General features: G+C 42.1%; 1 protein-coding gene across 1 annotated transcript; it reads left to right on the top strand.

Moving 5' to 3' along the window:
- The first annotated feature begins 1,053 nt into the window (after window positions 1-1,053).
- Window positions 1,054-25,713, top strand: LOC124116259. The gene is made up of 10 exons (XM_048399106.1): window positions 1,054-1,071; window positions 3,625-3,719; window positions 11,529-12,023; window positions 14,473-14,778; window positions 17,135-17,349; window positions 17,387-17,489; window positions 17,531-18,272; window positions 18,326-18,348; window positions 18,434-25,093; window positions 25,575-25,713. Coding segments are annotated over exons 1-10 (8,658 nt in total). The 3' UTR covers window positions 25,576-25,713.
- Window positions 25,714-26,578: the final 865 nt, after the last annotated feature.

Raw genomic sequence — 26,578 nt, 5'->3', positions numbered from 1 at the left:
AAGGTACTGGGTTTTGTGGACGGTATGTTTTAGATTGTGGGATGCACTTCGAAGCTTATTTCGTGTATGAAATTAGTGGAATTTGTGTTACAATTGTCTGTATCTATATTCCGCATGCTTGTTGTGTCTATGTTGTTACAGAGTTTTGTAAACAACTACAAATCTTCTTGTTCAAAGTTGTATTTCATTTGCTGGGAATATAGTATTAATTAAGGTTCCGAAGAAGATGGGGGATCTTGTGCTATGTTGAAAGGACATTTGATGGGACAATGGTCGCTTGCCCAGGTGTCGCTATGGACATCCAAGCATATTTTGTCATATATATAGGTAGTTATTATGGAAAGATCAACTGCTGTTTGTTTTTTCTATTTGTATTTGTACATAACTATTATTAGGGCGGAGCCACATTTACTGGCTTGTATATATTATCAATGTAGCACTTGGCATTATATTTTAATGACTATTTTATGCACTTGGTGTCTTATAGGCCCGTACTCCGGGTGTTGTACACCTTCTATGATATTAAATGTACAACACGTGACACTTTTTATAAAATATTGTTCGTCTTCTTCTTCTTTCTTCTTCTTCTTCTTCTTCATTGTTTTACATACATTTCCGTGTCCCACACAACAAGTGATGTGGATTAAGGTGTCCCTTAAGAAGGATGTTTAGAGTTGAATATTTTGAGAGAATATCCAAGTCAGCTATTGTGAATGGTTTAGTTTTAGCATGATATACATTTGCTATTGTTAATTTTGTTTTGTTGCTTGTATTTATAGCCAGGGATTCTAGATTTGGGGTGGGTATATCGACTATATTGTAAGTTGGGGACTTTTTACAAATATACCCATCTCTCCATGAGGCGCCCCCGGGGTATTTGGGGGCGTTGTCTTCCTGCCGAATGAAATCGAAGTTTGGTATTTTGAAGGCACTATTAGGTGATATTCTAGTTTCTTTAACAGCAATAATAAGTGCTTGAAGTTTGAGAGGGCAATGAGTAGCTTAAAATCATGTCCGTTTGAAAAAGACTATTGCTATCACTGTTAAATCACCATGGGTAGAAGCAGGATGGTAGGAGAGTTAATGTCATGGTGAAGGGGCTGAATTTGGACTGAGTTTCAGATGATATTGATTTAGGTTAGTTGGTTGAGGTTAATTTTGAAGTTGTCAGTAGGCTTGGAAACGAGAGCAAGAATATGGATGTTTCTTATTTAGCAGTGGGGTTTTATTAGGATGACAGCTGATAGAAATTCTATGATATGGTTTGGGTTATGGTTTATAATTAGTTCTATTAACGAAGGTGCTGTTTTGAATGTTTGACTTTATTGTGCAGGGAAACGTTTCCTTGATGTTGATGTTGTGTGGGTTGCATAGCGTGGTTTTCTTGTGTTTTGTTTGGACGGTATTTGGGATACCTGATTTGAAAGGCAATGGGGCCTGGTTTTTATTTGGTGGGGGAGAGGGGTTGGTGCCGGAAGTAGGCCTTTTTGTGTGTTTTTTTATTTTGCTTTCGTTTGTTAATTGGGGGTGGCGAGCTGAGTTTGTAGTCGGAGCTGGTGTTGTTTGTGAAATGGATGGTGTATAACTGTATTACTGACCACATGTTTGTGTGTAGGTAGGTAGGGGGTGGAGAAGAGCTGTTTGCATTTGGGCTGGGGTTGGCGCCTGGGGGAGGAGTAGGGTGTTCATTTATGGTGCTTGTTGTTGAGTTGAATGTTTGGCTTGTGTATGAGTCCTCAGGTTTTTCATTGAATGGGGCGATTGTAGCTAGTTTTGGTAAGTCAGCTTTCAGTGATGTGTTTGTTCAGTCTAAAGATTTGTTTTTTGTTTGAAGGGACATGCATTTTGTATAACTGTGTTACCTTCGCAGTTATCGCAGAATATCCATTACCTCACTTAACACAGATATGAACCTACTGTCACATAAGGTAGATACTCAAACTTAGAAGCTAGAAGAACAATTTTCTCCTCTTGGAAGTACAAACACAGAATTAGAGCAACTAGTACATTCTCAATGTGAACGAATCCAGAACTTTGAATCAGCTTTTGACAAGTCCGAGCCTCACTCACTGTGAAATAACCTTGAAGTTCTCTCTTTTTGGCATCCCTGGAGACTCTAGAGACACCATCGCAAAGAGCGCATAATTAGGTGAGGTGGGGGGAAATGGGGTTTAACGTCGCGTCCAAGATTATTGCACTTATATAGCGACGTGCATGCACGTGTATGTGTTTGTGTGGCTGCTTGTACTAGTCCGGACTGATGCCGATTTATAGTGCTAGCACTCTGAGATACCATGCCGCAGTTCAACATGAATACCTCACTCAGACACAGTATACTGACTCCGAGCCGACTAGTCCTTGTTTTAGCCCCTTAATGCCGAGCACCAGACAGGGTAACAACAAGTACCATCTTTTAACGTCTTTTGGTATGACGCGGCCGGGGATCGAACCCCGGACCTTCCGCTCTCTGGGCGGACGCTCCACCACTAGACCACGGAGGCGGTAAAGAGCGCATTGGAACATTCAAGAAGGATACATGAATATGAGCAATACAAACGCTATCCAGTTTGATACGGTTCGCAGATTGAAATCAAGACACACCCCAGCTCCAATAAAAGTAAACTTTATATGTAAGGACGACAAGAACGATAAATATGAAACGGCTCGTATTGTACTGAAGGATACTGATACAAGCTTCAGGGTTTCAAAGACTATACAATCTATCAGTAACACGATACATAAACGTGGCCGATGTAGCGGTGGGGTGGCTGTACAAATAAAAAGAGAAGTATCCCATTTATTTAAACGCTCTGTCTGCTTAATCTCAAAGGTTTGTTTGGTTCCTAGGAAAACAGTGATGTTACTTTTTATATATATATCTTCGGAAACCAAGGTGATATGGAAGATCTGGAGTCAATGCTTTTTGAAACATAAAATGGCTATCCAGGCTGTATCATCTTGCTGAGTGGCGATATGAACGCCTGAACTGGTTCAGAAGCAGATTTAATTGAGGATGACTAAATTGATCATATCCCACTGGATGAAGTTATGTGTGAGGTCAGTGACACTCCTCTACCCAGTCGAGTAGATAAGGATCATAGTGTGAACACTTACGGTAAACAGTTGCATTAGGCCTGCTAGACATTTAACTTCAATATCGTTAATGGAAGATTGTCTGATGGATCGGGTGATTTTACTTTCAGCGGATCAAATGGTTTTAGTACTCCGGATTCTATGTGTGCTTCACCGACCTTGTATACACTATAGCAAGAACTTCAAGATTGAATCACGTACAGCGTTAGACCATCTTCCTCCTGTTATTGCACTACCACTGAACAACGGAATCCCAGATAATCGAAATGCTGAGTATGTTGATAGTTCTGTGTATATGGACCGAGAGAAATACATATGGCAAGACAGACATATATATAACTAAAATGAAATTGTCATATTAGATTTTATCATCAGACAGCTTGATAACTTGACAGATGTAGTCAAAGTCGATGTTGATACTGCTGTTCAGAATATAATTGACAAATGTAATTACGGTGGAAACGCAGAAACAAACATAATAGGTTTCGTTTACATCAGAACTAGATTGATGATAAATTATTTTACACAAAGAGAGAAAAATATAATCTCTTAACTTCTCTCAGAAACCTGCCAACAAAGAACATTTTAAAAACTATAAAAATTGTAGAAACAAATTTAACAACTGTGTTCTAAAAAATAAAGAAAATGAAAGGAAGATATCGGACATAACACAGCAAAGGCATCAAGGAATAATGATTATGGAGGTTTAAATTTATTTAAACAACATTACAGTAAAAGATCGGTGACAAATAATAATACTCCTATTGTGTGGCAGGAGTACAATTTAAACATCTCCTTAATCCTACAAGAAATGATGAAGATGATGACACATTTTCAATGCATATTGACGGAGTTTCTACATGATCATAGCCAAGATTCGAGTGATTCGTATTCGAACCCTCATGACAATTATCAAATGGGGGATGAAATTAAAGAAGCTATTAAGAATTTTAAAATTAATCAATCTCCTGAATATACCTTCAGAATGTTTCAAAACTAAAAAAAACTTCAAACACCATACTTGAATATATTGTTCAATGCAACTCAATGAAACGATGTTCAATGCAAATAGGTTACTATCCAAAAGCATGGCCATCAGCCTCAAGCCAAAGGCCAATTTACAAGAAAGGTGATACAGAGGATCCCAATAATTACAGCGGGTCTCGTTTCTTAATAAAATGATTATGATTGTTGATACATCCTTAAAAACAAGGCACCTTTGTGCGAAACCCAAATATTATTGGGAAATGTCAAGGTTGTTTTCAGAAAGGACCACTTAACAATTGATAGTACTTTTTGTTTAACAAGCTCTGGTACAAAAACAAGAAGCTAGAAGACAAGGGAGATTTTTCTGTTGATTTAAAAAAGGCATTCGATATAATTGACAGAAGAAAGATGTTTTGTGCTCTTCTTATAAATGGTATGCTGGTTAAATTCTTTACAGTAATACAAAGTATATGTAAGCAGGTTACGTTTGTTTGTTTGTTGTTTTACGCCGCCGCACTCAGCAATATTCCAGCTATTGTTGTACTTCAAAATGGATTTACATTGTCTGAATATTTCTTTAGCAAAGCTGGTGTACGCCAAGGTTGTACTTTAGCCCAATTCTGGTGACACATTTTACTCGAATGTTTGTTGATGGTATATATGTATCCGATGAAGTGTATGACATTATTGATGATCTATTTGCAGATGAACCGATTCTTACTGCAGATTCTACAATAACATTACAGAAGAGATAAGACTGTTTAGCACCAATACTGTATTAAGTGGGGAAAGAAAACAAATGAAGATAAAACACAGGTAATGGTAGTTAGGAACGGGAATATTTATCAAAATATGAGAAGAGATCATATAACGGAAGGGAAATGGAAGTTGTTAACGCATATTAATATCTGGGATCAATGATAACACCAATAATGGTTTAGACTAATTATAAGGAATGTAGTACTCTTTCATCAGAAAGCTCTCATTCCAATCAAAAATTAATACGTAAACACAATGTAACTGCCAATAATTCTTTCGAAGTATTTGATCAGAAAATTCAATTGTACCGATTTTGACTTACGGGTGTGAGATATAAAAAGGCATTCCTTAAATGTCGAAGTGGTTATAATGCATTTGGCATTCAGAAACGTAGACATGTTTATGTACTGTACATGATAAGGATATGCTCTGTTTTAGAAGTTTGGAACATGTGCCATTAAACTGTCCCCAAACTAATTATATACGTTCTTCGTGTTTTTCCTCTAATACTATTTACTGTCATGTCATAAGATCCACTTGTGTATCAAATAACAAGAAAACAATATTTATGTTTGCTAAATTAGTGTATATTATGTCCGAGATCCATGGCAATTTTAAAACATTAAGTTATAACCAGCGCATATGTGTACATTATATTATATAAGTAAATGCATGTGCTGTTTGGGTAAGTTGGCCTAAAGAACAATAAAAGATTGCCATTGTCATTTGCAATGGCATTGCACAGAAGTCTAAATTGAAGTGCGATGGGGTCGCCTAGTAAGTTAAAACGTTCGCTATTCCCGCCGGGGTTTAATGCGTACAATGTGTGAACCCATTTCTGGTGTCCCCCGCCTGATACTGCTAAAATACTGCTTAAAGCGGCGTAAACCAATACTCACTCACAGTTCACACATGGTACGAATTGCCATGTCAATGCCTAAACTGGAAAGTGTCCCATGTTGCTGCACAAAGCCCTTTTTCATCATTGCGTTTTTTTCCTGACCTGTACCTAATCAGTACACCCATATTGATCTTGTCAAATTTTACCTTTATGAACATATCATCACCTGAACAGTATTCATGTTGTGATAGTCGTTCTATTCCGTAGGTACAAGCAGCTGGCTGAAGTTCCCTTGGCCAGGAACATCCTGAAAAAACAAGGACTTCTGCAAAAACAAAGGAGTGTTTTTACAAAGGTGGGCATAAGCAAAAGGCAACACATATGATTAGTGGTCAGGTGGGTATTTTCTGGCTTACCAAGGTATATAACCCTTGCTTGATAATAGGTTGTGTAAGAGGACATCTTATCCGCCATCATGAAGCCAACATTGCTCTTTCTGCTGATTGCTTTGAGTCTGTGTGTTTACACACATGGTTTCTCTTTGGGTTGTGGTACGTACAATATGGTAACCTATGGCGGACATGGTACTGTGCTTTGTATTTGGTGAATGAAAGAATAATTTTCTGTTATATTTTGTAACTGAGTGGGTCTACTTTCAATTCCTTCGCGTTTTGGAATAATTATGATGGACAAAATTATGTGTCGTTGTATTTGGAAATTATCTTCATACAAATCAGGCATCGATATAATCACATCTTGACAAAATAGTTTGGAGAAAACGTTCAACAATAAGTATTCATGACCAAATGACCCCCGTTGTAGTTCAGGGACGTGGCTCAAAACCCATTCAAAGACGTCTTCGCGAAGTTTTGAATTCATATGGTCATAGGCAAAATGACGTCATTGTGTAATTGGCAGTTAGAATGTTGGAGATTACACTGACATAAGTTTTAATGTGAAGTTTACACGATATACGGCTTTTGATTTGACGAGAGGTCGGTCACATGAGCGAGACATTGAAGGAAACAGTTTGACGAACGAAACAATTTGACGTTTATACGTTTTTCACGAGTCTGTATTCTTGAAATGACGAAAACACTGACGGACTACTTCCACATTCCTGGAGAAAACCTTGGGAATTCCTTACCATGAACACATACAGAAGTTTCTGATAATGTAGACCCTGAAACATGAACTCAGAGTTTTAGAATACATTGAAAAACACCTGAGACTTAATGATCGTTCACGAATATCCTCGCTACAACTCATCCTTGAGAACAAAACAAATAAATGCACATCCAAACTGTAGTAGTATCGACTCGATCCGTGTTTAAACTGACAGTGACAGTCAATAGCGACTTATGAATTTACCTTAGTATCTATTTGACACACTTTTGTAATCACCTTTCAATGATCGGCCAATTGATCAATGATGTAACACATGTAACCACAACAGGTTCATGAAAAACTTCGGAAATCTTTCCCGTCACGTACATTGTGTCGGCCATTTTGACGTCTTGTACTTGATGTAAATGTATTTCGACGCGCTGTCATTGTGACTGACTTACTGAGGTAGTTCCTCACAGACCTTTTATTAGGAACAAACTACAACAGATGTTTATATTAAGCAAGTTCAACAAACATACGCTCACGTTATCTCTCTTTTTGAGGAATTATTTTATTCCGCGATACAACGTATGGTCGCATGGCTATCAATGTAAACATGAACTAGATGACTAGAACCCTAGAATGGTTTCAGAGAATGCATCTATTTATTAGGCTGCAAAGATTTAAATGCACACACGTGCAATATGTCTTCATTTAATTATCCTTCTTGTATTTGTACGAATCTCATAAATATCATCTTCATTTGTTCTTACTATGTCTAAACTTTTTTTGCACCAAAAGCTATCATATTAACTGCTAAATTTATTGTCCATCGTGATGTTCGTCGTTGATGTCATAAATATAATTCCTTTGTGGAGAGCATTTACATATGTTAGGGCTGGCATGTTTGACGATGCACTTCCACAAATGTTAACTTATATTATGCTTATGTAAATTTACTTACGCATGTGTTCCATTGACGCACTTTTGTTTAAACCATGTATTTATTACTTGCATAGCTGCATCCTACTTCATTCCAAGTTTGAACGTGTACTGCGAAAATCAGCCGTCCAGCAATGACGGACTCACCAGAGAGAAGAGAGCAGATCTTCCATGCAAATCCACAGCGGACCATCAGTCTTGCTGCAGTTATTGTGAGTATCCTCTTCCGTGTACATACAGGGAAACCTCTTTAGACCGGACCCTTTTGGAGGAGCACTAAATAGTATGTTCTATCATAAAGAATACCAACAAACACAACTGGACACCCATTGAACTCGGCTCTTTAATAAGAGTCAGTTGTCAAGCATGGATTCAGTTGTCAAGCATGGATAACAATAACTACTTCACATGGCGAGGGGTTTAATGACGCCTTATGCATTGATGATAATCGAAGGTTGCGTATGCCCTAAGGAATACCGCGTCAATGCTGTTTGCTTACCCTTTCTATGAACACCTGGTATCATCATTGATTTTCAGTGATCCATTCACATTGTTTTCACTTCTCTCTTGTTTCGGCAGATAATCGAGGCTGATTACTCCTTGGCGTTGACGTATATATATATATATATATATATATGTATATATATATATATATATATATATATATATATATATGCATATATATATATGCAAATATATATATATATGCATATATATAAATATCCATATATATATATGCATACATATATATGCATATTATATATATGCATATATATATATATATATATATATATATATATGTATGTGTGTATGTATGTGACAATAATGTTATCTAAGACGAAAGACATCAACTGCATGTTGTCTTAAAGTTATGTTGCATACTCGAACAAAGTAAACTACATGAATACTCATTATGAAAAACTCTGTACTACCTGGGTCTAAATGTTAATTTTGAGACATAGGAGAAAGGGAAAACGAAGCTTAGAACTGAAGTAACGACGCACCTTCTTTAAACCCGTTTCTCGACAACTGCATTGTAACCTTTAACTGTCACAATTGAAAACACAGGATGATCCTGTTTTCAGATGACACGTGTGTTGTGAATGGTGTTTCCAGTACGTTATGCACCGACTGTGAGGCGTCCACATACAGCTCCGTTGACTGCTCTTGCACTGCGTCGGCAACGACCACGACTCCAACTCCTGTTGACTGCCCATCGTGCTGCGTGTGGGATCAAAGTGAGTGCAAAGATGAATGATAACAGACTGCGATAGTGTCTGTTTTACTGCATCGTACTTGGAGGAAATATTTGAGATCAGTTGTGAGGTATTTACAGCATCTTATCATAGTTTCTAAAGGTAAATGAATGATGATTCTAGCGTACAGAAAATACATGGTGAATGACCTTATTCTATGACATTGAAATCAAATTCCAAGAAATGGAAATATCCGTCATTAATGATGCTTACATTTTGCTAAATATTTTCATGATTGGGATTATTTAAGATGCATGATTAAAGACGAACACTATAAATCGGGGGTTGCCAATTTTGTTATGCAAAGTATCATACAACCGATGCAGGACAAAATTTGGTGGTTAGCACGATTGTTATACAAGCACAGAAATGAGTGCGTGTCCTTCCAGGCATGCCAGAAACCTATCGAGGGTTAGAATACCAGAGTTACTACGATTGAGTCTCTAGGTTTGCGAGGACCGTACCCACGATCGTGGGTTTAACCAAGTGGTTCACTGCAAACGCCTGCATCACTTCGGGCTCCCCTTCCACATCAAGCTGACACGCCGTAAATAAATTGCATTCTGTTCAAATAGGCGTTAAACCAAACTCACTAACTCACTGGAAACGAAAGTAAGAATAACTGTACGTATTGTCGGTATGTATGCAAGAAAGATTCACAACAATTTATCCTATTCAGGTGGCGCCTTGTTTCTATTTTCTGTATCTGGTGATCCTCGTTATACCGCGTGTCAGGATCTGCTTACGTCGTCATGCAACTGTAGCGATCCCGATGCACCCGTTACCTCTCAGACGACTTCGGCGACAACAACGACAACTACCACGACACTCCCAAAGATATGCAAAGTTGATGAGGAAGCTGATATATGCTGCAGAAGAGGTAACATGACTCTTGTACCAGACTAAAACAGTAATTGTCGCCCTTGAAAAAATATCGTTCACGCTGTATTGAATGCAAACGGATCCACTGGTCGGGAACAAATAAAACCCCATTTGATCAGATGCTGATATCTGGATACCTTCGGTATATGTAACAACATGGCACATATGCGGACCTCGCTTACGAAATGTAGTATGGGTAAACCTAAATTGATGGGCATAAAGATCTTCTCATTGAGTCTGACTTTCTCAAAGAAAACAAAGACGAATGTCATTGTCAACATAAATGTATCAATCAGGTAATCATCTGATAGTGTCATACTAAGCAACTGAATCGATCCGACACAGTGAGTCACGTAAAATGTGTCCTGAACAGACACTGGGTCATACAAAGTTCTTTTTCACCCTGACATGGAAAAAGACGTTTGTTGTAAAACATAAATTGTTCCTGTTAACGTTGTTTCCGGATGACTCATAACGTGTGTGTTCACCACCTGCTGGAATGTACGCTACTTCACGTCGTCATACTGATGCTAGCCGCAACCTGAAGATGTCATACAGAACGCTTCGGCATTCTTCTAGAAGAGCATGTTCTAGTTGATTTCTCTTGACTGTTGTCCGTATCCCATCAGGCTGTTCAAGGGATCCCACAGTTGTTCAATTGGATTAATATCCGGTGAACGTGCAGGCCCTGGCAGAGCCCGCACATTGTCGTTGTTTAATTCTCCTGGACAACTCGTGCTGTATGGGACTTTGCGTTACCGGGTTGCATAATTTTCCGTGACTGTTCCCTGGTGCCATACACGTAAATATGCCAGTGCAACTAACTGACTGGAGAGCTTCATCTCTATATCCTAGAGCGCCCAGGTTGCCCTTTATGATAGATAACCAGGCACAGATTCTGGTCATCGCAAACGACACCCCATACCGTCACACTGTCTTCACCATATTGGTGGATCTATCAGTGAGAAGTTCCTTTTCCCCGCAAGTTTAGCTGTGGTTGTATTTGAAATGAAAAGTAGGGTCATCGGGGGTCATTTAAACTTAAATCAATGTGCGGTTACTGCTTCAGCTTGACAATCAAACATGATTTGTAGTGATTGCAACATTCCAGCAATATTACGGGGTGAGACACCAGAATAGGCATATCACGTGTTACCCATATGGGGAGTCGAACCCGGCTTGCATTTATGAACTTGGCACTGCATTTACATTTGGCCCCGGAGTGTATAAACACATGCAATGCATCTTCTAGCGAAAGTAAACAATATTCCTTCAGTTATTTGATTCGATTAATGTTCTGTATTGTCCTATTTCTTTGTTTAGCATCGTATTGTGAGGCAAACCAAAACGACGCATCGTGCACAGACTGCCTGACCAACGTGTTACCAAGCACAAACTGTTCTTGCACGTATTATATACCACCTCAGATGCCTCCCATATGTCTTATCTACCCTCGTGAGTTAACGTCTTTGTCATATTCAGCCATAACCTAATGAAATGAGATTAAAAAGGTAGCTGTTTAATTAATATTAACAATATAAACGTTAACTGATGTATAATCTATAAACACAAAGTTTACATCATTACGTAAATGTCATAATGATTTTTTTATAAACAACAACGGGGTTGAAATAATGTCGGTGCTCGTTATTTTCTTGCAGAGTACAGGTGTGTCATACCGATGTGTTCGCCGTGGTGTGTAACGACATCTCAAACTACTACTGCTACTACTGCTACGACATCTGCCACAACATCACTGACAACATCAGCAACGACTTCTGCTACAACGTCAATGACAACATCAGCAACGACTTCTGCTACAACGTCAATGACAACGTCGGCAACGACTTCTGCTACAACGTCACTGACAACATCAGCAACGACTTCTGCTACACCGTCAATGACAACGTCGGCAACGACTTCTGCTACAACGTCACTGACAACATCAGCAACGACTTCTGCTACAACGTCAATGACAACTTCGGCAACGACTTCTGCTACAACGTCAATGACAACATCAGCGACAACTTCTGCTACAACGTCAATGACAACATCAGCAACGACTTCTGCTACAATGTCAATGACAACATCTGCAACAACACCAATACCAAAGTTATGCAAAGACACAGAGGAAGCAGCTACTTGTTGTCAAAGAGGTATGGCTCTTTACAGTACGCATAGTAGCTGAAAAGATATTTAAAGTCAAATCATAAATGGGCTTTACACGTGTAATCTATTGGGGAGTCGAGCCCGGATAACATCCAATAACATTAAAATCAGATCCTAGTTTTTGCTACCGATAACAAAGATCTGAGGACATCCCTTTACGGGTCACGTCAAAATGACCTTTCGCGAACTTTGACCGACCAATGAAATGACTGACAAGAAATCGACATTAGCCAATCAGAAGGCAGCTTTCTCGAGCTTTACGACACTAGTTTCAAACTGGCGACTACCTTCGAAACATATTTTGACGTATTCTCGATTATTATTTTTTTTAAACTGATCAAAAGATGATTCTGGAATGGCTTATAGTTGGTCTAGATTGTATGGATACAATCATAAAACCCGTAACTGTCGTTCGGAATACCCTCTGTTAAATATTTCGAGGTTGCATAATTAGAAAACACATTCCGACTGTCACTTTCTTGATCTGGTAAGCGACGCTCTGATTGGTTCGATGAAAGATCGTTCTGACGTGACCAGAAATGGAATGTCCTCAAATGTTTGTTTAGCGGTAGCGAGAACTAAGATCTGATTTTAATGAGATTGGGTTAACATCATGACATGCTTGAACCTTTAGAATACCAGACTACCATTTCTTTCCTTTCATCCACCGCCATATTTTGTATGGTACTTGTACTTGTCCGGATTAATGTCGGTTTTATAGTGCTGAGCCACTGAGATACCATGCCGCATTTTAACATGAATATCACACTCAGACACAGTATACTAAGACCGAGCCAGCGGTCCCTGTTTCACCCCCTTAATGCCGGGCGCCAGACAGGGTAACAACAAGTACCATCTCTTAATGTCCTTTGGTATGACGCGGCCGGGGGATCGAAACCCAGACCTTCAGCTCTCCGAGCAAACGCTTTGTCAACTGGACGAAGGGGGCTGTCTCAACTTTTGTTTGTTTGTTGTTGTTTTACGCCGCACTCAGCATTATTCCATCTATATGACGGCCATCTGTCATCTGTAGATAATCGAGTCTGGACCAGACAATCCACTGATTGATACCATGAGCATCGATCGATCCACGCAATTGGGATCGATGACATGCTTTAATCAAGTCAGCGAGCCTGACCACCCGATCCCGTTAGTCGCCTTTTACGACAAGCCTAGTCGCCTTATTACGGCAAGCATGGTTTGCTGAAGACCTATTCTACCCCGGATCTTCTCGGGTCGTCTCACCTTTAGTACTCATTTTGGACAAAAGCTCTTCTCCATGCAAACATGGCGTATTTCACCAGGTGAGCTCCAGTCCTGTTGAAGTGAGTCATTGAACTGGGTTCAACATCGCGTTTAGCAGTATTATCTATACAAAATGGCCACATGTAATCGTAACACTGCCTTTGTGAAGTGAAGATTCCGGGGTAGAATAGGTCTTCAGCAACCCATGCTTGCCGTAAAAGGCGACTATGCTTGTCGTAAGAGGCGACTAACGGGATCGGGTAGTCAGGCTTGCTGACTTGGTTGATGCATGTCATTGATCCCAATTGCGTGGATCGATGCTAATGATCATGATATCAATCACTGGATTGTCTGGTCCAGATCGATTATTTACAGACCGCCGTCATATAGCGGGAATATTGCTGAGTGCGGCGTTAAACAACAAACCAACCAACCAACCTCGATTTTTCTTTCGGTTTCGGACAGAACACAAAATGCAACATTTTTTTCCAGCGAATGGTAAACAACATTCCTTTCAGTTATTTGATTCGATTAATGTTTTGTATTTGTTTTATTTCTTTATTTAGCATCGTATTGTGAGGCAAACCAAAACGACGCATCGTGCACAGACTGCCTGACCAACGTGTTACCAAGCACAAACTGTTCTTGCACGTATTATATACCACCTCAGATGCCTCCCATATGTCTTATCTACCCTCGTGAGTTAACGTATTTATCGTTTTCAACCTCAAATAAAATAAATGAATTTTCTTAAACGTAGCTGTGTAGTTAACCCTGACATTGTTTTACGAATATTCTTTAAACGCAAAGGTCGCATTTTAAGTGATCGGTCATTTATATAATCGTAATATTATGCTGGATAGAGAGTTAGTATGGTTTTACGCCACTTTTAGAAATATTCCAGCGATATCACGGCGATGGACACCAGAAATGGGCTCCACACATTGTACCCATGTCGGGAATCGAACCCGGGTCTTCGGCGTGACGATAAATATCTGAATACACGGTACATTGGCATCTGTTGATGATAAATTAATCATAAATTCATGACAGTAAAATAAATGTGCTGTCGACAGAGTATCCGTACTAGTGTCCGGTTTGACAAATTCCACAGAACATATTTCTTATAAACCTCAGTACATGTTATAACATGAACCCAGTTATTGATGCTTGTCCGTCCTTTTATCGCAGAGTACAGATGTGCCATACCGATGTGTTCGCCGTGGTGTGTAACGACATCTCAAACTACTACTACATCAACATCTGTCACAACGTCATTGACAACATCAGCAACTACTTCTGCTACAACATCAATGACAACATCAGCAACGACTTCTCCTACAACGTCAATGACAACATCAGCAACGACTTCTCCTACAACGTCAATGACAACATCAGCAACGACTTCTGCTACAACGTCAATGACTACATCAGCAACAACACCAATACCAAAGATATGCAAAGACACAGAGGAAGCGGATATTTGTTGTCAAAGAGGTATGGCTGATTCAAGTATGAGCAGTTGCTGAAAACAGATGATCACATGATGACGTCACCCCGGGAAAGTAGTCCTTTCACCAACCTCTTAAAGATGGGGGGTACGGGTCGACCAGTCGTCAAAGGCGCCGCAACTCACTGTGCAGAGTTGCGTCCCTTAGGCATGCCAGAAACCTGGGTTTGAATCCCGGTTTGTTCCGATTATGTTCCTAGGGTTGTCAGCATCATACCCCTGCTCGGGGGTTTCATCCAAGTGGTAAGCGTCTGAGACCTGCATCACTTCGGACTGACACAACGTGATGTAACTTTGATATAGTTTAAAGCGGCTTTAACCCAACTCACCTACTCACGCATATAGGTGAGTTGAAGGAAAGTGGATTAGGTTAAAACAGGCTTAATTCTACGAGAGACGATGTCAGCGTCCTTCACATTGCCATGACGTCATCCTTCTTATAAAGGTTCCTTTATGTCCTCACTATGGTGTCGAGTTGAAAAAAAGCCGAGTATATTAAATGATTTTTTCTTTCAGAACCATACTGCGTGGCAAACTACCCTGCTGATTCTTCATGTGGTCCATGTATGGAAGACATCCTACCCAGCACAAATTGCTCTTGTACATCCTACACACCTCCTACGAACACAGTGCCGCCGATTTGCAAGCTTCCTGGTACGTTCTATGAAAGACAGTGATGAAACATTCCATGCATAGAATCAGGAAGTAATGTGGTGGTCGAGATATACAGTTATGGAATATGTTAATGAAGTCATCGTGATAAAGGATTGTTATTTCAGGTACACGACTACTTACATATGCCTTTTGTCAGAATTTTGGCACGACCGTTAAATCCGCATTTTCCGCGTTAAATCCAAAAACGTATCGCGGTAATTCCACTTAAGCGGTTGGTCTCCGGAAATGTATCCCAAAAAGAGGTATCATCTTGTGAGCAGTAGTGTATTGACACGGTTCTTGATTATCAGTGACATAGAATGATCCGTCCACTATCCCTGTTTGAATTTTCCCAATTGTCAACTTTCCCGTTGTATCGAGCAATAATCCAGAAACTCCAGCCCTGATGTCTACAGGTCACAGTTTTTAAGCATTCTCTTTCTTCTTCATAAAAGAAAACCTGATCAGCATTCGGCACCCAAGGCCATAATAAAGCTTTCAAAAAGCACTATCATAGACAAAAGGAGGACATTTTCAAATGTGACTCACCATTGGCCATAATAATATCCGATGCAATTTCCCCATTTCGACTTGTACCATTATGTTGCCTTTGCATGTGTTTGTAACGGGCGCCATCGGAGAGACAGCATTATGCTTAATTTTTCGCGAACACCTGGCATCATCACTATTTGATAGTGATTCATAACAAAAACATGCTTCAAAATTGAATCAGAGGTTTCTGATGATTATGGAAAGGATATTGTAACTTTATTTCTTGAGTATTAAACAACGGATATTAAAAGGCGGACAATGTAATATGAACCACGGAAATGAAGAACACATTTCAACACAGTCCCTTGGCGTTTGGCATGACCCTGTTTTTCTGTGCAATGGTTTCGAAATAATGTTAACAATTGAGAGATGAAATCGTAATGTCTTCTGATTATGGAAAGGGGTTGTCTCTTTTATTTTGATAGTTCGTGCTTTCTATTTGAACAGGTTTGTGTTCTCTCCCGTTTTGTGTACCATTCTGTGAGGCAACAACACAAGCGCCGAGTGAGTAATAGCACAGGTTGTTTCCTAAACTGTAACAGCAGTGTAAGTACAAGTATTTATTTTCCGAAATAACATAAGACCGCATCAAGGAAAACACAAATGCTTGCAATTTACCAATGAGAGTGATTTTGAGCAGAGACTTCAGAACTCTTTCCTGTACTGGTGATCAACTGAAGATGGAGCCATGGAATTTGTATAAGATATTTATTGGAAGTTTAGGTAAATTCCAATTCTGCACAACATTTTGTGTTCTTAATTTACGAGGGCGGTGGGGTAGTCTTGTGGTTAAAGCGACGATGTGGTACATTGGTACATTGATACAATGTGTGAAGCCTATTTCTGATGTCCCCCGCCGTGATATTGCTGGAATATTGCTGAAGGCGGCGTAAAACGCTATCCACTTACTTTATATACGCTGCATGGTGAGACGTACTGTTGTTTGAAAGGAACGTGAATGTGTTGCTTCCTTTATACAATTCAAGTCGCAACACACGCATCACGCACCCCTAGCGCGTCTAGGTCGGTGGTATCTTCGGTGTTAACAGTTTATATATTGGTAAGTGTGACCAGCCATTAAGTCCAATCCGTCTTAAACACTATTTATTTTATATCAATGTATATCAACTACATCAGCTACAACGTCAGCTACTACATCAGCAACTACATCTGCTACAACTTCGGCCACAACGTCAGCTACTACGTCTGCAACAACATCGGCTACAACTTCAGCCACTACATCAGCTACAACGTCAGCTACTATATCAGCAACTACATCTCCTACTTCAACGGCCACTACCTCACCTACAACTTCGGCTACCACATCAGCGACAACATCTGCCACAACGTCTGTCACAACTTCATTCACAACATCAGCAACTTCTTCAGCCATGACATCTGATAGTACATCAGCTACAACGTCAGCAACAACGTCAGTTACTACATCAGCAACTACATCTGCTACTACATCGGCCACGACATTAGCTAGAACGTCTGCTACGACGTCTGCCACAACATCTGCGACAACATCAGCAACGACATCAGCTACAACTTCGGCTACCACATCAGTGACAACATCTGCTACAACGACTGTCACAACTTCAGCCACAACATCTGCGACAACATCCGCTACTACATCAGCAACAACATCCGCTACTACATCAGCAACAACGTCTGCTACTACATCGGCTACTACCTCAGCTACAACGTCTGCAACGACGTCTGCCACAACATCTGCGACAACTTCAGCCACGACATCTCCTACTACATCAGCAACAACGTCAGCTACTACATCAGCAACTACATCTGCCTCTACATCGGCCACGACATCATCTACAACGTCTGCTACGACGTCTGCAACAACATCCGCGACAACATCAGCAACGACATCAGCTACAACGTCTGCATCGACGTCCGCCACAACATCTGCGACAACTTCAGCCACAACATCTCCTACTACATCGGCTACAACGTCCGCTACTACATCAGCGACAACATCAGCAACTACTTCTGCTACTACTTCGGCCACTACCTCAGCTACAACATCAGCAACTACGTCTGCAACAACATCTGCGACAACTTCGGCGACAACATCCGCTACTACATCAGCTACAACGTCTGCAACAACAACCACAACAACAACGTCAGCAACTACATCTGCTACTACATCAGCAACTACATCTGCTACCACATCGGCCACGACCTCAGCTACAACATCTGCGACAACTTCAGCCACGACATCTCCTACTACATCAGCTACAACGTCAGCTACAACGTCAGCTACTACATCAGCAACTACATCTGCCTCTACATCGGCCACGACATCAGCTAAAACGTCTGCCACGACGTCTGCAACAACATCCGCGACAACATCAGCAACGACATCAGCTACAACGTCTGCATCGACGTCCGCCACAACATCTGCGACAACTTCAGCCACAACATCTCCTACTACATCAGCTACAACGTCAGCTACAACGTCAGCTACTACATCAGCAACTACATCTGCTACTACATCGGCCACGACATCAGCTACAACGTCTGCTACGACGTCTGCAACAACATCTGCGACAACTTCCGCAACAACATCAGCCACAACATCTGCCACAACTTCAGCCACGACATCTGCTACAACATCAGCAACTACTTCAGCTACTACATCAGCAACTACATCAGCAACTACATCAGCAACTACGTCTGCCACAACATCTGCGACAACTTCGGCCACAACATCTGCTACTACATCAGCAACAACGTCTGCTACTACATCGGCTACTACCTCAGCTACAACGTCTGCAACGACGTCTGCCACAACATCTGCGACAACTTCAGCCACGACATCTGCTACTACATCAGCAACAACATCAGCTACTACATCAGCTACTACATCAGCAACTACATCAGCAACTACATCTGCTACTACATCGGCCACTACCTCAGCTACAACATCGGCAACAACATCAGCAACTACGTCTGCAACAACGTCTGCGACAACTTCGGCTACAACGTCCGCTACTACATCAGCGACTACGTCTGCTACTACATCGGCCACTACATCAGCTACAACATCGGCTACAACGTCCGCTACTACATCTGCTACAACTTCGGCCACTACCTCAGCTACAACGTCTGCTACGACGTCTGCAACAACATCTGCGACAACTTCGGCCACAACATCCGCCACTACATCAGCAACAACGTCTGCAACAACATCAGCCACAACGTCAGCTACTACATCAGCAACTACATCTGCTACTACATCGGCCACGACATCAGCTACAACGTCTGCTACGACGTCTGCAACAACATCTGCGACAACATCAGCAACGACATCTGCTACAACGTCTGCAACAACATCTGCGACAACTTCGGCCACAACATCCGCTACTACATCAGCAACAACGTCTGCAACAACATCAGCCACAACGTCAGCTACTACATCAGCAACTACATCTGCTACTACATCGGCCACTACCTCAGCTACAACATCAGCAACAACATCAGCAACTACGTCTGCAACAACGTCTGCGACAACTTCGGCTACAACGTCCGCTACTACATCAGCGACAACATCAGCAACTACATCTGCTACAACTTCGGCTACCACATCAGTGACAACATCTGCTACAACGTCTGCAACAACATCTGCGACAACTTCGGCCACAACATCCGCTACTACATCAGCAACAACGTCTGCAACAACATCAGCCACAACGTCAGCTACTACATCAGCAACTACATCTGCTACTACATCGGCCACTACCTCAGCTACAACATCAGCAACAACATCAGCAACTACGTCTGCAACAACGTCTGCGACAACTTCGGCTACAACGTCCGCTACTACATCAGCGACAACATCAGCAACTACATCTGCTACAACTTCGGCCACTACCTCAGCTACAACGTCTGCTACGACGTCTGCAACAACATCTGCGACAACTTCGGCCACAACATCCGCTACTACATCAGCAACTACATCTGCTACTACATCGGCCACTACCTCAGCTACAACATCAGCAACAACATCAGCAACTACGTCTGCCACAACATCTGCGACAACTTCGGCGACAACATCTGCTACTACATCAGTAACTACAACTGCTACTACATCGGCCACTATCTCAGCTACAACGTCTGCAACGACGTCTGCCACAACATCTGCGACAACTTCAGCCACGACATCTCCTACTACATCAGCTACAACGTCAGCTACTACATCAGCAACTACATCTGCTACTACATCGGCCACGACATCAGCTACAACGTCTGCTACGACGTCTGCAACAACATCTGCGACAACTTCCGCAACAACATCAGCCACAACATCTGCCACAACTTCAGCCACGACATCTGCTACAACATCAGCAACTACTTCAGCTACTACATCAGCTACTACATCAGCAACTACATCAGCAACTACGTCTGCCACAACATCTGCGACAACTTCGGCCACAACATCCGCTACTACATCAGCAACAACGTCTGCTACTACATCGGCTACTACCTCAGCTACAACGTCTGCAACGACGTCTGCCACAACATCTGCGACAACTTCAGCCACGACATCTGCTACTACATCAGCTACAACGTCAGCTACTACATCAGCAACTACATCTGCTACTACATCGGCCACGACATCAGCTACAACGTCTGCTACGACGTCTGCAACAACATCTGCGACAACTTCCGAAACAACATCAGCCACAACATCTGCCACAACTTCAGCCACGACATCTGCTACAACATCAGCAACTACTTCAGCTACTACATCAGCAACTACGTCTGCCACAACATCTGCGACAACTTCGGCCACAACATCCGCTACTACATCAGCAACAACGTCTGCTACTACATCGGCTACTACCTCAGCTACAACGTCTGCATCGACGTCTGCCACAACATCTGCGACAACTTCAGCCACGACATCTGCTACTACATCAGCTACAACGTCAGCTACTACTTCAGCTACTACATCAGCAACTACATCAGCAACTACATCAGCAACTACGTCTGCCACAACATCTGCGACAACTTCGGCCACAACATCCGCTACTACTTCAGCAACAACGTCTGCTACTACTTCGGCTACTACCTCAGCTACAACGTCTGCAACGACGTCTGCCACAACATCTGCGACAACTTCAGCCACGACATCTGCTACTACATCAGCTACGACATCAGCTACTACATCAGCAACTACATCTGCTACTACATCGGCCACGACATCAGCTACAACGTCTGCTACGACGTCTGCAACAACATCTGCGACAACTTCAGCCACGACATCTGCTACAACATCACCAACTACTTCAGCTACTACATCAGCTACTACATCAGCAACTACATCAGCAACTACGTCTGCGACAACATCTGCGACAACTTCGGCGACAACATCCGCCACTACATCAGCAACAACATCTGCAACAACAACCACAACAACAACGTCAGCAACTACATCTGCTACTACATCAGCAACTACATCTGCTACCACATCGCCCACTACCTCAGCTACAACATCTGCGACAACTTCAGCCACGACATCTGCTACTTCATCAGCTACAACGTCAGCTACAACGTCAGCCACAACATCAGCTACTACATCAGCAACTACATCTGCTACTACATCGGCCACGACATCAGCTACAACGTCTGCTACGACGTCTGCAACAACATCTGCGACAACATCAGCAACGACATCAGCTACAACTTCGGCTACCACATCAGTGACAACATCTGCTACAACGTCTGCAACAACATCTGCGACAACTTCGGCCACAACATCCGCTACTACATCAGCAACAACGTCTGCAACAACATCAGCCACAACGTCAGCTACTACATCAGCAACTACATCTGCTACTACATCGGCCACTACCTCAGCTACAACATCAGCAACAACATCAGCAACTACGTCTGCAACAACGTCTGCGACAACTTCGGCTACAACGTCCGCTACTACATCAGCGACAACATCAGCAACTACATCTGCTACAACTTCGGCCACTACCTCAGCTACAACGTCTGCTACGACGTCTGCAACAACATCTGCGACAACTTCGGCCACAACATCCGCTACTACATCAGCAACAACGTCAGCTACTACATCAGCAACTACATCTGCTACTACATCGGCCACTACCTCAGCTACAACATCAGCAACAACATCAGCAACTACGTCTGCAACGACGTCTGCGACAACATCTGCTACTACATCAGCAACTACATCTGCTACTACATCGGCCACTACCTCAGCTACAACGTCTGCAACGACGTCTGCCACAACATCTGCGACAACTTCAGCCACGACATCTGCTACAACATCAGCAACTACTTCAGCTTCTACATCAGCTACTACATCAGCAACTACATCAGCAACTACGTCTGCCACAACATCTGCGACAACTTCGGCCACAACATCCGCTACTACATCAGCAACAACGTCTGCAACAACGTCAGCTACTACATCAGCAACTACGTCTGCTACTACATCGGCCACTACATCAGCTACAACATCGGCTACAACGTCCGCTACTACATCAGCGACTACTTCGGCCACTACCTCAGCTACAACGTCTGCTACGACGTCTGCAACAACATCTGCGACAACATCAGCCACAACGTCTGCTACTACATCGGCCACTACCTCAGCTACAACATCAGCAACAACATCAGCAACTACGTCTGCAACAACATCTGCGACAACTTCGGCGACAACATCTGCTACTACATCAGCAACTACATCTGCTACTACATCGGCCACTACCTCAGCTACAACGTCTGCAACGACGTCTGCCACAACATCTGCGACAACTTCAGCCACGACATCTCCTACTACATCAGCTACAACGTCAGCTACTACATCAGCAACTACATCTGCTACTACATCGGCCACGACATCAGCTACAACGTCTGCTACGACGTCTGCAACAACATCTGCGACAACTTCCGCAACAACATCAGCCACAACATCTGCCACAACTTCAGCCACGACATCTGCTACAACATCAGCAACTACTTCAGCTACTACATCAGCTACTACATCAGCAACTACATCAGCAACTACGTCTGCCACAACATCTGCGACAACTTCGGCCACAACATCCGCTACTACATCAGCAACAACGTCTGCTACTACATCGGCTACTACCTCAGCTACAACGTCTGCAACGACGTCTGCCACAACATCTGCGACAACTTCAGCCACGACATCTGCTACTACATCAGCTACAACGTCAGCTACTACATCAGCAACTACATCTGCTACTACATCGGCCACGACATCAGCTACAACGTCTGCTACGACGTCTGCAACAACATCTGCGACAACTTCAGCCACGACATCTGCTACAACATCACAAACTACTTCAGCTACTACATCAACAACTACATCAGCAACTACATCAGCAACTACGTCTGCAACAACATCTGCGACAACTTCGGCCACAACATCCGCTACTACTTCAGCAACAACGTCTGCTACTACATCGGCTACTACCTCAGCTACAACGTCTGCTACGACGTCTGCAACAACATCTGCGACAACTTCAGCCACGACATCTGCTACCATATCACCAACTACTTCAGCTACTACATCAGCAACTACATCAGCAACTACATCAGCAACTACGTCTGCCACAACATCTGCGACAACTTCGGCCACAACATCCGCTACTACTTCAGCAACAACGTCTGCTACTACATCGGCTACTACCTCAGCTACAACGTCTGCGACAACTTCAGCCACGACATCTGCTACTACATCAGCTACAACGTCAGCTACAACGTCAGCCACAACATCAGCTACTACATCAGCAACTACATCTGCTACTACATCGGCCACGACATCAGCTACAACGTCTGCTACGACGTCTGCAACAACATCTGCGACAACATCAGCAACGACATCAGCTACAACTTCGGCTACCACATCAGTGACAACATCTGCTACAACGTCTGCAACAACATCTGCGACAACTTCGGCAACAACATCCGCTACTACATCAGCAACAACGTCTGCAACAACATCAGCCACAACGTCAGCTACTACATCAGCAACTACATCTGCTACTACATCGGCCACTTCCTCAGCTACAACATCAGCAACAACATCAGCAACTACGTCTGCAACAACGTCTGCGACAACTTCGGCTACAACGTCCGCTACTACATCAGCGACAACATCAGCAACAACATCTGCGACAACTTCGGCCACAACATCCGCTACTACATCAGCAACAACGTCAGCTACTACATCAGCAACTACATCTGCTACTACATCGGCCACTACCTCAGCTACAACATCAGCAACAACATCAGCAACTACGTCTGCAACGACGTCTGCGACAACATCGGCTACTACATCAGCAACTACATCTGCTACTACATCGGCCACTACCTCAGCTACAACGTCTGCAACGACGTCTGCCACAACATCTGCGACAACTTCAGCCACGACATCTCCTACTACATCAGCTACAACGTCAGATACTACATCAGCAACTACATCTGCTACTACATCGGCTACGACGTCTGCTACGACGTCTGCAACAACATCTGCGACAACTTCCGCAACAACATCAGCCACAACATCTGCCACAACTTCAGCCACGACATCTGCTACAACATCAGCAACTCCTTCAGCTACTACATCAGCTACTACATCAGCAACTACATCAGCAACTACGTCTGCCACAATATCTGCGACAACTTCGGCCACAACATCCGCTACTACATCAGCAACAACGTCTGCAACAACGTCAGCTACTACATCAGCAACTACGTCTGCTACTACATCGGCCACTACATCAGCTACAACATCGGCTACAACGTCCGCTACAACATCAGCGACTACTTCGGTCACTACCTCAGCTACAACGTCTGCTACGACGTCTGCAACAACATCTGCGACAACTTCGGCAACAACATCAGTTACAACTTCGGCTACTTCATCAGCTACTACTTCAGCTACAACATCTGCCACAACTTCAGCCACGACATCTGCTACAACATCAGCAACTACCTCTGCAACAACTTCAGCCACCACATCTTCCTTAAAATCTGTTACGACATCCGCCACGACTCCAAACGATCCTAGTGAGTAATTTTGTACTGACAAATTATTTGGATTTTTTTTCTTGGTAACCTATTAATAAGCGGTTATTCTCTTGCGTTGACGTTTCATACAGTAAACCACATTTATAACGAGCACGCTTATAACGAACTGACGGATAAAACGAAGTTTTTGCTGTATATATGTTGTACATATGCTTATGAAGAACTACTGTTATAACGAATTAAACTTAGTGGTCCCTTTGCGTTCGTTATAACCGTAGTTTACTGTAAGTGCAAATGTTCAATTCACATATAGGACGTAAGGATAAATCATAAGGGTGAATAACTTCTTTATTACAATTAGGAGCGACGTGTCGATGTAGGTTCTAACACCGTTATTAAGCAAGGGATGTACAGAGTAGAGATGACAAGCATTTGTACAGGAACTTAACACATTATTGAATTTAAAGATGAGGTGTGTTGGAACAATATGACGATTTTATTATTTGTGTGATATCCGCAGAATGCCTCTACACGTTGCTTAATTCAATGGGGAGAAAGCGCTTGGTTGGCGGAACCAACACAGGCCTTTGTCAGTATCCCGGACTTGTGTTGTTCAGCGGGGTTGCGTTCCCCTCAACATTCTGCTCTGGCATCCTCCTCAATGAGTACACAATAGCGACATCAAAAGATTGCGCTGACAATTATCTTAATCCGTAAGTATAAGTCAGAGGTTATCTTCACTGGAAGAAATGTTTACCTGAAATGTTTACCTGAATTTGCATTTGAATGTTGGTAAATATCGCCTTCACAAGCATAAACAACTGTAATAAATATGACATATTTACAAGCATAAACAATCGTTCTCAATATGACATAAATATTCATAAACCACCGTTCTAAATATGACATGTTTGAATGCTTGATCAATCATTATTAATTTGACAGTTTTACATGCATAAATGATCGTTATAAATATGACATATTTGCATGCATAAACAATCGTTCTAAATATGACATAAACATGCATAAACAAATGTTCTAAGTATGACATGTTGGCATGCAAAAACAATATTGTAAATATGACCTTATGAGCTAAGCAATGGAAGTTAATGTGACTATATATGATAGCCATGTCCAGTGAAGCAAAAAGCTGACTAAGCTGTGTGTTTTGCTTTAGTAAAGGTACGACTTCTGAATTAAGGTCGGATGATTATCTGTTGTGCGAGATCAGACTGTAGAAGACTAACCTTTTGAATAAATACACACAATGCATTAGAAAGTTAAATTGAGCATGTAATTAGGGTTAATAGCCCTTGCTTACAATGAACGCATGTAGTCGTTTGAAGGATAAAAAGAAACGTTCTGCACCAATGTAATGCAATGACAACTCTGAAGGCAGGAACAGAGAAGGTTTGCAATGAAAAATGTTAAAGAAACACTTTTAGAAATATACATGTACATATACATATACGTGTCAATATACATGTAGATAGTGCGATCTCGTTACTGCAGGGCAGTAGATTC

The sequence above is a fragment of the Haliotis rufescens genome, unplaced genomic scaffold, assembly GCF_023055435.1.
Source record: "Haliotis rufescens isolate VD_foot unplaced genomic scaffold, xgHalRufe1.0.p SCAF_19, whole genome shotgun sequence".
NCBI classification, from domain to species: Eukaryota; Metazoa; Mollusca; class Gastropoda; order Lepetellida; family Haliotidae; genus Haliotis; species Haliotis rufescens.
This window is presented reverse-complemented; position numbering and strand designations above follow the sequence as displayed.